The 14,061-nt window shown below is 40.0% G+C and overlaps 1 protein-coding gene across 2 annotated transcripts in view; it reads left to right on the forward strand.

The window, feature by feature from the left end:
- SLC26A5 (solute carrier family 26 member 5) overlaps window positions 1-14,061 on the forward strand; it is a 39,502-nt gene that overhangs the window by 6,891 nt on the left and 18,550 nt on the right. For both annotated transcript variants that reach the window (XM_074903372.1, XM_074903371.1), the window contains exons 2-4: window positions 8,422-8,635; window positions 10,378-10,517; window positions 13,709-13,819. In XM_074903372.1, the coding sequence (XP_074759473.1) occupies window positions 8,469-8,635; window positions 10,378-10,517; window positions 13,709-13,819 (418 nt within the window). In that variant the 5' untranslated portion in view covers window positions 8,422-8,468. The remainder of the gene's footprint in view (window positions 1-8,421; window positions 8,636-10,377; window positions 10,518-13,708; window positions 13,820-14,061) is intronic.

The raw sequence follows: 14,061 nt of genomic DNA on the forward strand, positions 1-14,061 counted from the left end.
AACTGGAGCTTTATGATGAAGACTGCTCCAACATTTTTTGGCAGCGGATTGCCTCTAGAAAAATGAAGCTAGCTAATGATTACTTGTCTCTGAGGGGGTGTACATCCTTATCAGATGGCTTAAGCATGACAAAGGGGTCATTGGCCATGGTAGCATTCTGATTAACTCATCTGATTCCACTATCACTAGCTACTGCTTTTGGATTTCAAAAGGGATGAGGATGGCAGATTCAGACCCAAGGTCACTAAAGCCATAAAAGGCAGGAACAAGAATGATCATATTTCCATGGGTTCTCATGGTCATCAACGTGTTTACACTGAAAACAGAAGCCATCTCTTATCTATATCTGAGAGGGAAGGAGACCAGTGTTCTGCTGCTCAAAGTGCTCCAGGTGTTTGCTTTATGGGGAATTGATTAAACAGCTCAATCATCATAACAGGTTCCCAAAACATTCTCTTGTTGAAAACAAACAAGATTGCTGGTTGATAAGAGATACCATTAAGATACTAATGAATTTATTAGTCCATGGAATAAATCTTTAGAGGCTAAAATATTTTTTGTCAAGGAACATGAAATATAAAGTACCTCTTATCAGTTACATAATATTTTTTTATATATAGGCCTAATTTGTTACCATTTTCTGAGACAAGAATCTCTGTGCCTCACATGTTGTTATTATGCTCTTTTCAGTGGATAAGATCAGTTTATTAGAGGAAAATGTATTCCACTGAATCCAACAGCCTAAGAAGGCAAGGCTGCTGCTGCTCCATATCCCGAGGTCCAACCAGTATCAAGGCTGAAGATGTACTCCCAGCAGGCATACACACAGAGAATACACAACATATTTCCATATGTACATGGCAATTTGCACAGATTAGACAGGCAACACAGCCTCATCCTTCTCCCCTCTCTGACCTAAGAGGTCTAGTAATGAGGCTGTATATACATGTAGAGATATAGACATACACACACGTATGTACAAAGCGGATTCCTCCAGCAACTGGTTCAGCCACTCAGTCTACCCAGTGGCTAGTTCCTGCATCCAAGCCTCCCCAGTTGCTGGCAGCTGGGCATATGAGCCCTCAAGGCTGCAGCCCCACTCCAGTTGCTGGTATAGACATGCACATACATGTAGCTGTCCAGGACTTCCCAGGTCCCAATAGCTGTCCCTGCTGTACTTTCACTCTTAGAGGTATGCAGATGCTCTCACACCCAGAGCTGGCAGGGACTCCCGTGGTCCCATAGCTGACCCTATGCTGCTTTGGACTGGTGGAGATGAGCCCTTAATGGACTGATGGCTCCTGTGATGGTCCTGGGAGTAGCCCAGCAGGATATTATCCAGGCTCTCTGTCCTGCCATTGTCCCTCTGAGTAACTCTGTGGATGTGTGGAGCAGCTTTTATCGCACAACCCAACACAGGTTATGTAGCCATCTTGCCTTTCTATGTGGAATAGAGGGGAAATTTTGCCTGCCTAAAAGATGTATAGGAATTCAAGGTCCTGATTTTTTTTTTTTTTTTTTTTTTTTTTTTCCACAAAGGTTCACTCCTGGAGTGCATTTCTTAGCTTAGGACCTACGCAAGGAAAATTCTGTTTGTTTCACAAGTTATTTCTAAATTTGTGAGGCTTTACATGAAGGCTACAGGTCTAAACCATCTATTTGATAGTGGGTTAAATGGGAGTAGGGGGGGAAGAATGAGGATGATAAGCACAGTCCAAGAAAACTAGGAGAATGCATTCCTTATGACCCCACCCAGTCATCTTACACCTTTGTGCTTGTTTTTAAAAAAACTTCTATTCCGGCTTGGTCTAGTTTTATACATATCACTCAAGGTGATAAGTGGAAGGACATAGGGCATTGGGGAATGAGGCCAGAGAGGAAAGAAAGAAATGAGAGAACATGTGCTTCCTAAAATTGCCTCATTTTTTGTGTCTATCATTTTCAGACAGTAGGAACAGACCTTGCAGTAACTCTGCTTTTCAGTGCCCATTTGGGAAAACATATTTTACAGAGTGGCAGTATTTCCACCAGCCCTTTGGCTGATGGCAGTCACCTGTATTTGTAAGCTTAAAGGTACAAAATACTTGATAGACTTTGCAGCTCATAATCAAATTTGGCATTCCTCAGTACAGATGTATTTTTCTACCGTAACGCTGTGCTAGTATTGTCCACCTGTGCTTTTTCTCTATTTAAAGCAACTCTGTGCTTTGTTCCCAGAAGAAAGGTTTTCGCTCTTTTAAAACAGTCAAGTCAGTTGATCTGCCACTGACTCCCACCTGTTGCATTAGGTAGTTCAGATACGTTCAGGTTAGATACACAAGGTTAGGAACAAAAGTGCCCCATTTTTAATTATAAGCCTATTAAAGCTGCAATAGCCACATGGTACACTATTCTTGTTGTCTCAGCTTTTTTTTTTTTTTTTTTTATGTTTGTTTCCTCCCCACCGTCATATTTTGAATCTAAAGAACAGCAGCCAAATCATGGTCCTGATAAATTTTATGGCTGCATTCTAATTCATGTGGACTGGATCAAAAATTATTGTCTTCTACAAGAATTGGTGTAGATGGCTTAACAGCCCTCCTTTATTGTCTGAGACTGGGAAGAGAAAGTACTTAATTACTAGTGATAGTGTTAGAACTTGATGTTTGCTTTACTTTTTTTTTTTTTTCTTTAACACCTTCAATTTGATAATAGTAGTAAAGACTTAAGACAAGCCTTTATCAGTCAGATAAAGAATTGCCAACTCCTAAGTCTTTTGCATACAGCTTTTAACTACTTCAGCTCAATTCTTATCTGGCTGATAAGATTAATGGCAGTGTTTCTTACAGTTTTTTAATTTTATTCTTGCCATGAAGTTCAAAGGTTGTCCAAGAGCAGTATTCTGCTATTAATTAAGACTCAGATGCCCAGAGATTGCTTTTCTCTTCCTTTGGATAAAGGTCTGGCAGTTTTCAGAAATCATAGCAGTAATTTTTGTCTTTATGAAAATGACAGTACCTGCTTTTGCCCTTGAGCATGCTGGGTGTGAAGCGCAAGGCTGAATTTCCAAGCCTTGGATATCTCTGGTGGTAGTTTGTCATGCTGCTGTGCAGCAAACACTTGGAGAGACACTTCAACCAGTCACCAAATGCTGCTATTTTGCTACTCTGTGGACAATGCATATTATCTGTTGTATATACAAATAGCTCAATCCTTGTTCCGTGTGTGCTTTTGCAAAGGAGGTAGATGATATTAAAGACTTCTGTCTTTATTGTATTATCTACAGCTTAGTATTCAAAATGATCATCAGAGAACATCGTTGTGTAGGGCTGTTAAGATTAATTTGGTGACATGACATGGAATATAGAAAATTATACAGCCAACTATAGTTTTGGGGTAGATTTAGTACCTCCTTTAATGGCACATGATTTGTTCTCTGTGTTCTGGTATCCACTGTGAACCATAGCTAAACACAGAATCCTATTGTATCCTCCCTCAGGTTTCCTTTTGTGTTAGATGGTTCTCATGATTCAGTGCAGTATAACTTCCTTGTTCAAACAGAATCAGAAATGCTCAATCTACAGTTTAAAAACCTTCAGATTGAGTGATGGTGAGACTTGAGTTGTGACCTCTGGTAGTATTTCAGACTAACACTTGCCATCATCAGGATAACTGATGTAGAGTTGAGCCCTGTTCAGTTAGTGAAATACATCTGTGTCATTTTTTTCACCATGACAAACCGAGGGAGGACTGAACTTCTGTTGTTCTGTATATTCTCACAGTACCTGGAAGAGTCTGGGCATGTGTACAGAAATGAAAAAGGAACTGAAGATCTTAAGACCTCTCCACACCCAGATTTACATTAAAAACTTGTGTGGCTGTTCCAAATATTAACCAATCTACTTGAAGCTTAACCAACTTGTATGTGAAAAGTATGTGTCCTGATCAGGACCTGAATTGTTTGGAGTTAGCACGGGGCTGTTTTGTGTTGCTCTGTCTTTAGGAGGAGGATAAAAGGGGTGCATGTTTTTAAAATCTCCGATAGAAGTGTTTTGATATTATATTCTCATTTTATTGGAACAGTTTGGCCAAAACCAGGACTCTGAACTGATTTGTTTTTTGCCTTTTGCATGCAGCTGTAGTTCTTCTGATTTGTTTGAGTGGGTTTTCTGTTTAAGACTGATTAAATTTGCTTCTTAATTTGTAAATGAGGCTGATGTTGCCAGAATACGCCAATTAATTACTGGTAAAGATATGTTGGTGTGAATAATGACATAAGGGACTATTATGGAATCACAGAATTGTTGAGGTTTGAAGGGACCTCTAGAGATGATAGAGTACAACCCCCTTGCTCAAGCAGGGTCACGTAGATCAGGTTGCCCAAAACCATGTCCAGTCAGGTTATGAGTATCTCCAAGGATGGAAACTCCACAACCTCTGTTCCAGTGTTTGATCATGCTTGTAGTAATTTTTTTTCCTTATGTTTGAACATAATTTATTGTATTTCAGTTTGTGCCCATTGCCTATTTACTCCCTGCCACATCAGGTATTTATATCCATTGATACGATTTCTCCACCCCTCCTCCTCTCTCCAGGCTGAACAATCCCAGCTTTCTTGGCCACTCCTCATACATCAGGTGCTCCAATCTCTTAATCATCTTTGTGGCCCTTTTGCTAGATCCTTTCTAGGATGCCCATGTCTTTCTTGCGCTGGGGAGTCCAGAACTGGACCCAGCACTCCACATGTGCCTCAAGTGCTGAGGAGAGGGGAAGAACCACAGCCCCCAGCCTGCTGGCTATACCCTGCGTAACACAGCCTAGGATGCTGCTGGCCTTCTTTGCTAGAAGGACATGTTGCTCACTTATATTCATATTTTTTGTCCTTTTTCTGCATAGCTGTTTTCCAGGTGATTGATCCCCAGTGTTTATTTGTTGCATGGGGCTATTTCTTCCAAGTGTAGGACTTTGTGTTTCCCCGTGTTGAACTTCATGAGGTCCCTGTCTACTTTTATCTCCAGCTTGTCAAGGTACTTCTGAATGACAGTGTAACCATCTGGTGCATCAGCCACTCTCTTCAGTTTTGTATCATCTGCAAGCTTGCTGAAAGTGCACTCTGTCCTATCATCAGGGTCATTAATTAATATATTAAATTATATTGGCCCAGGGTATCAACATCTGGGGTACTCCAGTAGTGACTGACCTCCAGCTGGATTTTGTGCTGCTAATCACAGCCCTTTGAGCCTGACAGTTCAGCGGTTCTCTGTCCACCTCACTATCTGTTGACCTAACCTTTCTTTCATCACATTGTCTTTGAGGATGCTATGGGAGACAAAGGCTTGAAAAATACAAGATAAAGAATATCACTGATGTTTCTTTTTCCACCAAACCAGTCATCTTATCATAAAAGGCTGTCAAGTTAATGAGGCATGATTTTTTTCCTTTATAAATCCATGCTGACTATTCTCAATCAGCTTCTTGTCCTTAACATGTTTGAAAATTATTTCCAGGGTTACTTGTTCCATCACCTTTCTAGAGACTGAGGTGAGGCTGACCAGCCTGTAATTCCCTAGATCCTTCTTGCCTGTCTTGAAAGTGGGAATGACATTGGCTTTCTTCCAGTTGTTAGGAAGCTCCCCAGTGGTCATAACATTTCAAAGATAATCGAGAATGACCTTGCAATGACACTGGCCAGCTCCCTCAGCATTCATGGGTGTGACCTTTCAGGTTCCATGGACTTGTGTACATCCAATCTGTTTTAAATGTTCCCTTACCTGATCCTTTTGCATTGATTGCAGTTTTCCTTGTTCCACACTTTCCCACTGGCCTCAGGGGCTGGGATTGCTGAAGGCTGATCTTAACAGTAAAGACTGGCAAAGTTCATCTTCCACCATGTCCTTTGTCACCTTTTCAGTAGAGGGCCCATGTTTTCTATAGTATTCATCTTGCTGCTGATATACCTATAGAAGCCCTTCTTGTTACCATTCATGTCCTTCTCCAGATTCAACTCTAGCTGGACTTTGGCTTTCATAACCCTATCCCTGAATGCTTGAAGTGTCTCTACATTCTTCCTGCATCATCTGTCCAGCTGCCACCTCTCATACGCTTCTTTTTCATGTATGAGTTTTGTCAGGAGCTCTTTGTTCATCTACGCAGGCATCCTACCGCTCTTGCTTGAATTCCTGTTACACAGGATGGACCATTCTTTTCATCCTTGAAAACTGGCCAGCTCTCCTGCATCCTTCAGGACCATATCCCATGGGATACTTCTAAGCAGGTATCTGAACAGGCCAAAGTCTGCTCTCCTGAAATCTAGGGTTGTAAGCCTGCTATATATCTTGTTTCTCTCAGGATCCTGAACTCCACCATCTCATGGTCACTGCAGCCAAGGCTCCCCCCAGGCTTCATATTCCTGACCAGTTTTTCCTTGTTTATAAGTATCAGGTCTGGCAGAGCATGTCTCTTTGTCAGCTTCTCCATCACCTATGGCAGGAAGCTGTCATCACCTCAGAAGGTTCCTGGATTGCTTGTGCCCTGCTGGGTTGCCTTTCCAGCAGACACTAGGGTGGTTAAAGTTTCAGTTTCACTGGGCAGAAGTTAATACACTAGGAGTCATGGGATGTCACTGTCTGACAGGGCAAGATGTGAAGTAGGAAGTGGTATTTGTGGGTGGGTATACATTGACATGGAAAAAAAGTGCTACAGATGTTAGTGGCCAAACATACATCTTAGTATGGATGTCATTGCTGTAAATAGGAAATAAGATGCTGCAAATACGCAATGTGATAATATGAAGATGAGAAGAAATACAGAGGGCTACCCAGATGGAAATTGCTGGTGGAACAATCCTATTCTAATGTTGACTGGATGAAATTCTGCAGGTAGAGGGAAAAATTGTAATGCTGAGAGTTAGAATTTACTAAACAATAACACAATAAAACAGTTCACAAAATGTCATTTAGGCTTCTCAATTAATTGAAACTATGGAAAGATGCAAAAGAAGCTTTAGATGTGTTCCAGGAGTACAATGGTAACAAGCTCTGATAGTACCCTTGATATGATACTGTTCTTATAAGTTTTAGATATCCTATTTCACATGATAAAGCTGAAGTAAGGCTTGAATGTGGTGTAAATAAAAAAATTGTAATTTCGGTAAAAATATCCTTTTGTGACTGACTATGTAGGGAAATGTTGCTTATGAAATAATGAGAACTGAAGTTATGCTAGGCAGTGTCTGTCCTAGGAGACAGAGAACAGCAAGCCCTGCGTGGAAAATTCCACCACCTTCTTCAGACTGAAGGCTTAAGTAGCAATATTGGTATTTTGCTGCCGGGCAGACTGTATTTGCTGAATCAGAACGTTGGACCAATTGCCGTTAGCTTTGAATGTTTAGGTAGCCATTTGTTTAATTTCAGTGTGATAACCCTTTTCTGGGAAAGTATTGATGAACAGCTAAAAACTAAACACCTCTGGGTTAGCTCCCTTGGTTGAAGGCAAACACATGCTTAAGTGACTTGCTGGACTTGAGCCCAAGGGACCTGTTCACAATTGTGGCTCTGTTTCCCATTGCACTCACGTTCTGTCATCAAATGTAGCACTAGCCAGCATCTCTGCTTAACGATATAGCAGTCCTGTCATTTTGCTCATAATTTGAAGTTATGTTTCTTGTTCCATATTTCTAGAAGCAGCCAACACGGGGCAAAGGAATTAACAGAGTATCTCCTAAACATGTTAAGATGTTTATGGCACTGAATCAGACAGACTAATGCGTGTTTACAAACCTTCTGGCTAGTTTTAAAAATGTGTAAATCTCCTGACTCCTGTTTTAGTAGGCGCAGGACTGAGAATAGCAGTAAGTGGCACATCCATTGAAAGAAAAACTTTTTGGAAGTAGTGAGTTGTGTGTCCTTGAGATGCTGTCTGGAAAAAGAAGCCTCTGAAAGGGAGGAGAAAGCGGATGGATGGATGGATGGATGGATGGATGGATGGATGGATGAAGCAACTGGCTGTCTGGAAGAAAGAAGTGACTTTCTCAGTGTTAAAATTGGAGTTCTGTCTTTTGGGGATGAACGTGACTGTTTGTGAGTAAGCAGGAAGTAACTCAGCAATAAAGTAATCACCCTTGGACATTGAGATTTTCTTTAAAAACTGGGGAGGGGAAAATCCAGATAAGCATGAATATAACCTACCCATTTTGTTTCTGCAATTATTGACAGAGTAATTAATGCAAGAGCTTTCTTTACCTAAGAGAAGTGTAAATTATTGGCTTCCATATAGTAAAGATTGTGAGTGTGGTTTATTTACTTACTGCTGTTAGACTATCTAATTAGTGCCTTTAAACTGCATTCACAGTTCTTGTCTCCAGCTTGTCAAAATACAGTCTTTGAAAGGAAATGCCAAATCCGAGGTTAAAAAAGTAACTAAACTTATTTTGTCTGCAACCAGGTTTTTCAGTAGAGACTGTGGAACTGTTTTTCCTTGGCTCCTGCTCCATGAGATCAACTATGGAACATGCTCAAGAGCATGAAGCATGTCTTGAGCAAACCCAGAAGTATTGTGTGGAGAGACCAATATATAACCAAGAGCTCTTGCAAGGACAGCTGCACAGACGAGAAAGAACACCTCAGACTTTGAGGCAGAAGATTGCACATTCTTGTCGGTAGGGTTTTTTGTCCTATCTTTATTTTATTGGTTAGAAATCCTCTTAATTCTTAATTGATTTATGCACATAGCTCTTCAAAGAAATCTAAAAGGTAAAAACACTAGTTCTACTTTGATTATTCAGCAAGACGGTGATGAAGTTGTATATGTGTTTCTATATGTTAATATAGAACCGTGTTACAAAATGTTGGATAATTAGTTGAACTGTCTTCATCAAAGTGCAAAGGAAAAATATGAAGCATAGGAATGTGAAGTATTAGTCAAATCATGTGACATGAATTCATAAGACGCAGAAGAATATCTGTTCTTTTTACATGGAAACACAGCCAAATCTGTGCTTCACATGAGCCTTTCATGGAAGAAGAACAGAGATGTATGAAAGCTGTGTAGAAATCTGAATTAGTAGTCTAATAAGGACTTAGTAGAGGCATTCTGTAGCTTTTAATTAACTGCCTTGGCATCTAAGTATCATCTGGATAGACAGAAAATGTTTTTAACGATGCAACTCTTGCTCTGAGGACAGTGAAGAGAAACTTACTCTTGCTAAGTTCTCATTAGCTTTACATTTATCTGTGATTCATTTGCGGAGTTGATTTCTTTCTAGAACCTTGTTCTGCAAGATAACAAATGATTTCAGCTTGACTGCTTGTCTGTAAAATATTCCTGTTCACATGATTTGTTTTGGTCGATGAAATGACCATTCTAATGGTAATACTATGTAATTTCACCTCAAAAAACTTATCTGTCCTAAATAAAACTATGTGCGTCAAAATCCTCCTGAGCTGTGACTTCACATTTAAGCAGATTGAGTCACAAGAAGAAGTGTGGATGACTATTTCTTCTCTCACTTGTAGCAGTAAGCTTCCTCACTATGCATTTTAATCCCATAAGCATTCAGAAATGTTAACAAACCTCTGCAGTCCTCTTGCAGTTCCCCTACAGAGAAAATAATTTATATGATCCCAGTGTTATATTTTTACCTAAGGTTAAACTTTCTTACCACACTACAGTCAGAGTATGATGCATGGGAGTATGATGCATGGCATTACTGGATAGAGATACTTCCTGGCTCTCTTCAGTTGTCATGAGTCAGGGTTTCAAAAGGTTATCTGCTAAGAGATGCAAGGATCGGTGTTCCTGGCTTCAGTGCCTTTCTTTTCAGGGTAAAGAAGGGTTATGTTCTCAAATAGTCTTAAAGTTAGCCTATCAGTACTAGTGATAGTAACAAGCATTAGTAAGATAATAGTTTGAAAAAAAAAGAGGCATAATAATATAAAGTGTTATAATTGAAAAAGTAAAAAAAAAAAAGTATAAAGCACACAAATAGTAAATAAAGGAAAAAGCATTGCAGAGTACTTTGAGTGAAAGCCGCTATCAGAAAGCGAGCAAGGTATCCTCAGTGGATTGTTGCTAGGAATGATTTCACTAAAAAGTGTTGTGTGACTGCTCAATTGTGCATGGGCTTGAATGGTTTCACTTCCCACTGATCTCCAGCCTCACAGGACTGTCATTCTCTTCAGTTCCATAAGGTTTGTGAACAGCAACCAACATGTGGTAGAGGACTAAATTAACTGGAGTCATAGCTGTTTGTGCTTAAGCTTTGTCTAGAAATTACTGTCATCAGGGGTATGAGCCTGCCTTTAATGGACCTGTTTCCCTGCATAAGGATAAAAGACAATTTTTTTGACCCATTTGTCCACTGCTAGTGTCTAACTCTTTCTTTATGCTTGGTATTTTCAGTTGTTCTTCTAAGAAAGCCAAGTCTCATCTTTACAGTTTCTTACCAATTTTAAAATGGCTTCCCCGTTACCCAGTGAAGGAATACTTACTAGGAGACATTATCTCAGGTATAAGCACTGGGGTTATGCAGCTTCCTCAAGGTGAGTACCTCTCTGGATTTATTTATGCTCTTTGCTTTTTCTGTGTGTGCTTTTATGGTAGTGCTTGGCTTCCTGATCAGGTGCTCATGAGAACAGCAGGTGTATTTCAGGGTATGTGTGGAGATCAGTACAGCATTCTGCAGACCAGCCCAGAGTGATGATTCCCTTGAAACTGCAAGTCAGTGCTATGCAGCAAACTCTGAAAGAAGCTTACCTCTCTGATCAATACCAGCAGCTCTCGACAGAGCAACTTGTCACAGTTTAAGGGCATGTCTAAACCTCTGCTGAATGCACCCAATTATCTTCCTATCTCCTCATCCTAAAAGTTGTAGCAAAGTTCCTACAGAGGGTAGCAATATTTAATACACATATAGACAGAATGTTTCAGGAGAGCAGCTGTTGAAAGTAACCAAACAAAATCAACCAGAGAAGAACCAGCAAGAAATCAGAGACTGATCCCTCTTTCTCTCTTAAGGCCAGAAGTCACCAGTTTAAGCATAGTAGTTGGGCAGTGATTTACATGGTGGAAATGAATCAAAAGTATCTTCTATAATGACTGTAAATCTGTGGAATTTCTATTAAATTACTTGGAAATTTCACCCCAAGTGGAGACTGGCCCTGAAGCAGGAGCAGACTCTGTGGAAGATGAAGTCAAAGCCAGTGTTCACTGTTTTGTTCAGCTTTTGGTGACTGGACCAGTGGAATCTTTTGTTCAGGCTGACAAATTACTATCAGCAGTTTCAAAACTGCTATGGGGTTAGAAAGTGACAGCATTTTTACAGCAGTATCATTATGGGGTGCCATCACTGCTGTGGGAATGGCAGCTTCGTGCCAGCTGCCACAGTCTCAGTAGATTTCCCGAGGAGGTCTTGGAGTAGAGGGGACTTGTGCAGAGCCCAGTCCAGAGGAGTGGAGTCATCATGCTAAGGGTAATGTAATTAAGCATATATAAGTTTATTTGTGTTTGGGCTTATTTCGTACTTCCACCTCAACTTGTTCCACTTTAGGTTGAGGCAGACCTAAAGAATTAATCTGTAAATCCAGGAAGCCTAGATTTCAGTAAGTAGTAACCATTAAGGCAATGGAATATCCTGACTTAGTCTGTGCAGTTGACTGTTTCTGTAGCTTCCTGGTTTTGTGCAATATTTTTATCATTAAAGATATTTTTTTCTTACACAAACATAAACATCAACTTGTCTTAAACAGATAAGTAATGTGGTTAACTGTCAGGCAAATCTGTCATATACTAGACACAAACATTACTGGTTGTATACTGAAACACAGTTTATGTGATGACCAGATAAGAATACTAGAATTTAAGTGGTCAGCAGTGAACTTTATACTTAATTTTGTGACTTTGTTTTAAACTAAACATTATTCTTTCCTTCTGGTAACTGCAGACATGCCCTTAAACTGCTCCGAATCCTTCCCTTTCTAAAAAGACAAAAGTTGAACTTTTATTTTTCTGGAATGGGTGTAGTTATAGCAAGCATGAGTTCAAAGGAGCCTAGGAATCATTCCAGGCAGTACTACAATGACCAGGGTGTTTAAGCCATGAACTCCTGTCATGTCAATATCTCTTTATTTCCTTGGCACTGACAGCCTTTAAAAATGCCAGTATAAATGAAAAGGAATAAAATGATATTCAGATCAGGAACTTCACATAGACCCACTCTTCTGGTTTTGAATCCACTGGTGTTCAGTTTGGGTCACTTGTACTGTTAAGTTCGTCACCATGGCTGTTTATAGTACAGGGTGTTCTGCTGATACTCTTGGCATATGAGGTAGCACCTGGGGCAGAGAATATATGTGGGATGAGTTTCAGAAGTACTTAATGACAAGCTCATTACTGTAAGAGAATAATTGATATTATCAGTCCAGTTTGATAGGAATATGAATTCTTGGTTAGGAGTCGACATTGCTTAGGGCATGAGCAAGGCTGTGTGAGCTATTACACTGTGCAAGCATGTTTGGATGACGCAGAAGATCCCTTCCTGTTTTTATTCTTTCATTTTAACCTGATGCTTTGTGTCTCGATTTAAAAATAAATTAATAGAGAGAGGTGTTTTCGAGTATCACTGGCTCTCCATGGTGGGTGAACCATTGCTTGCTTTTGTCATTTGCACGGGACTATTGAGCTTTTTGGTCCTAACTTGGAGCAGTCTGCCCAAGTGTAGTAAGAACACACAGTTTCCTCAAGCGTTATGAGTCTGCACTTACGAAGGTGAATTGTAGAACCAAGCTAAGCCAAGATACAATATTTTCTTCTCGAGGCTCATTTGTCCAGTTCTGGTGTCTAATTCTCATTAATGCAAGGCGTGTAGAACTATTGATTTTGCTGGAACTACTCAGGACAGTTACACACCATATCACATGGTGCACATGATTTGCTTCTGAGGCTTGTCCCATGATAACCACACGCTCAGTCATGCAGAGGGGGAGCACTGTAGGAGTTGTTCCTTCCTGGCGTCCCTTAGAGCTGCTTCCCGCACAGCTCCATTGCTGTGCTTGCCAGCCTTCCCTACAAATAGGAATGGTGTGGATCGCACTTCCACTGTGTGGAACTGGACAGGGCTTAATAACAAAAAGGACTTCATTTTGGGGAACAATACCAGACTGTATAAGCTCTGTGACTTTACAGATTGTAAACAATGATTCTCTGCTTATTTTACATGGAAATGTAAACTGTTACATCATCTTACTCATTCTGGGGTGAGGGAGGAGGGAAGTGTTTAACCAGTCATAGAATGCCATGAAGATTATATCTGATGAGAAAAGGAGGAGAAAAATCAAACGTGTCCCACTAGTTATGGGGTTTTGGGTGTTTCTAATGACATTCTTTGGCAGATGAGAAGAAAAGCAATGAAAAGTGTTTGTTGGCTATTAAGAAGTGCTTCCAGCCACAAAGGCAAACCAGTATGTGCACAGATGTACACACAGACATGCACGCACCTGCAGTGCCTGTGATTAGAGACTTCTGGTTTCCTGACTCAAGCTATTAGGTTTCTTGGCACTGCCCTATGGTATTAGACATATTAAAGACTATTCCCTGCAAGACTTCTTGCTTTTTAAACCTGTGGTATGTCACTAGATTTCCTATTGAGTTCAATTTTAGTAGGCTTAAATCCTTTTGCTTCAGATGGTTTCTTTCTGTTGTTTGCCTAACATACATATTTGTGTCTGTTTTCTAGGTTTAGCCTATGCTTTGCTGGCAGCTGTTCCCCCAGTATTTGGCCTATATTCTTCATTTTATCCTGTCTTTCTATATACTTTTTTTGGAACCTCCAAGCACATATCAATAGGTATATCTGTATGGATAACTGAAAGTTTGTGTGTGTGTTTAATAAAATCGTAAAAAAATAAAATTGGATAAATAGAAAATGTAATTTTCCATAAATTCAAATTTAAGTGAATAGGAGAAATGCAAATGTGTCAAATATTAGCAGTATTTTTTATTGTTCATTTGTCCATCCTACTTAGGAAGGAATAGAGGAGTATCTTTTATCAGATTAGATCTAAAAATGTGTGCTGTGAACTCCTGAAC

The sequence above is a fragment of the Athene noctua genome, chromosome 3 (genome assembly GCF_965140245.1).
Source record: "Athene noctua chromosome 3, bAthNoc1.hap1.1, whole genome shotgun sequence".
Lineage (NCBI taxonomy): Eukaryota > Metazoa > Chordata > Aves > Strigiformes > Strigidae > Athene > Athene noctua.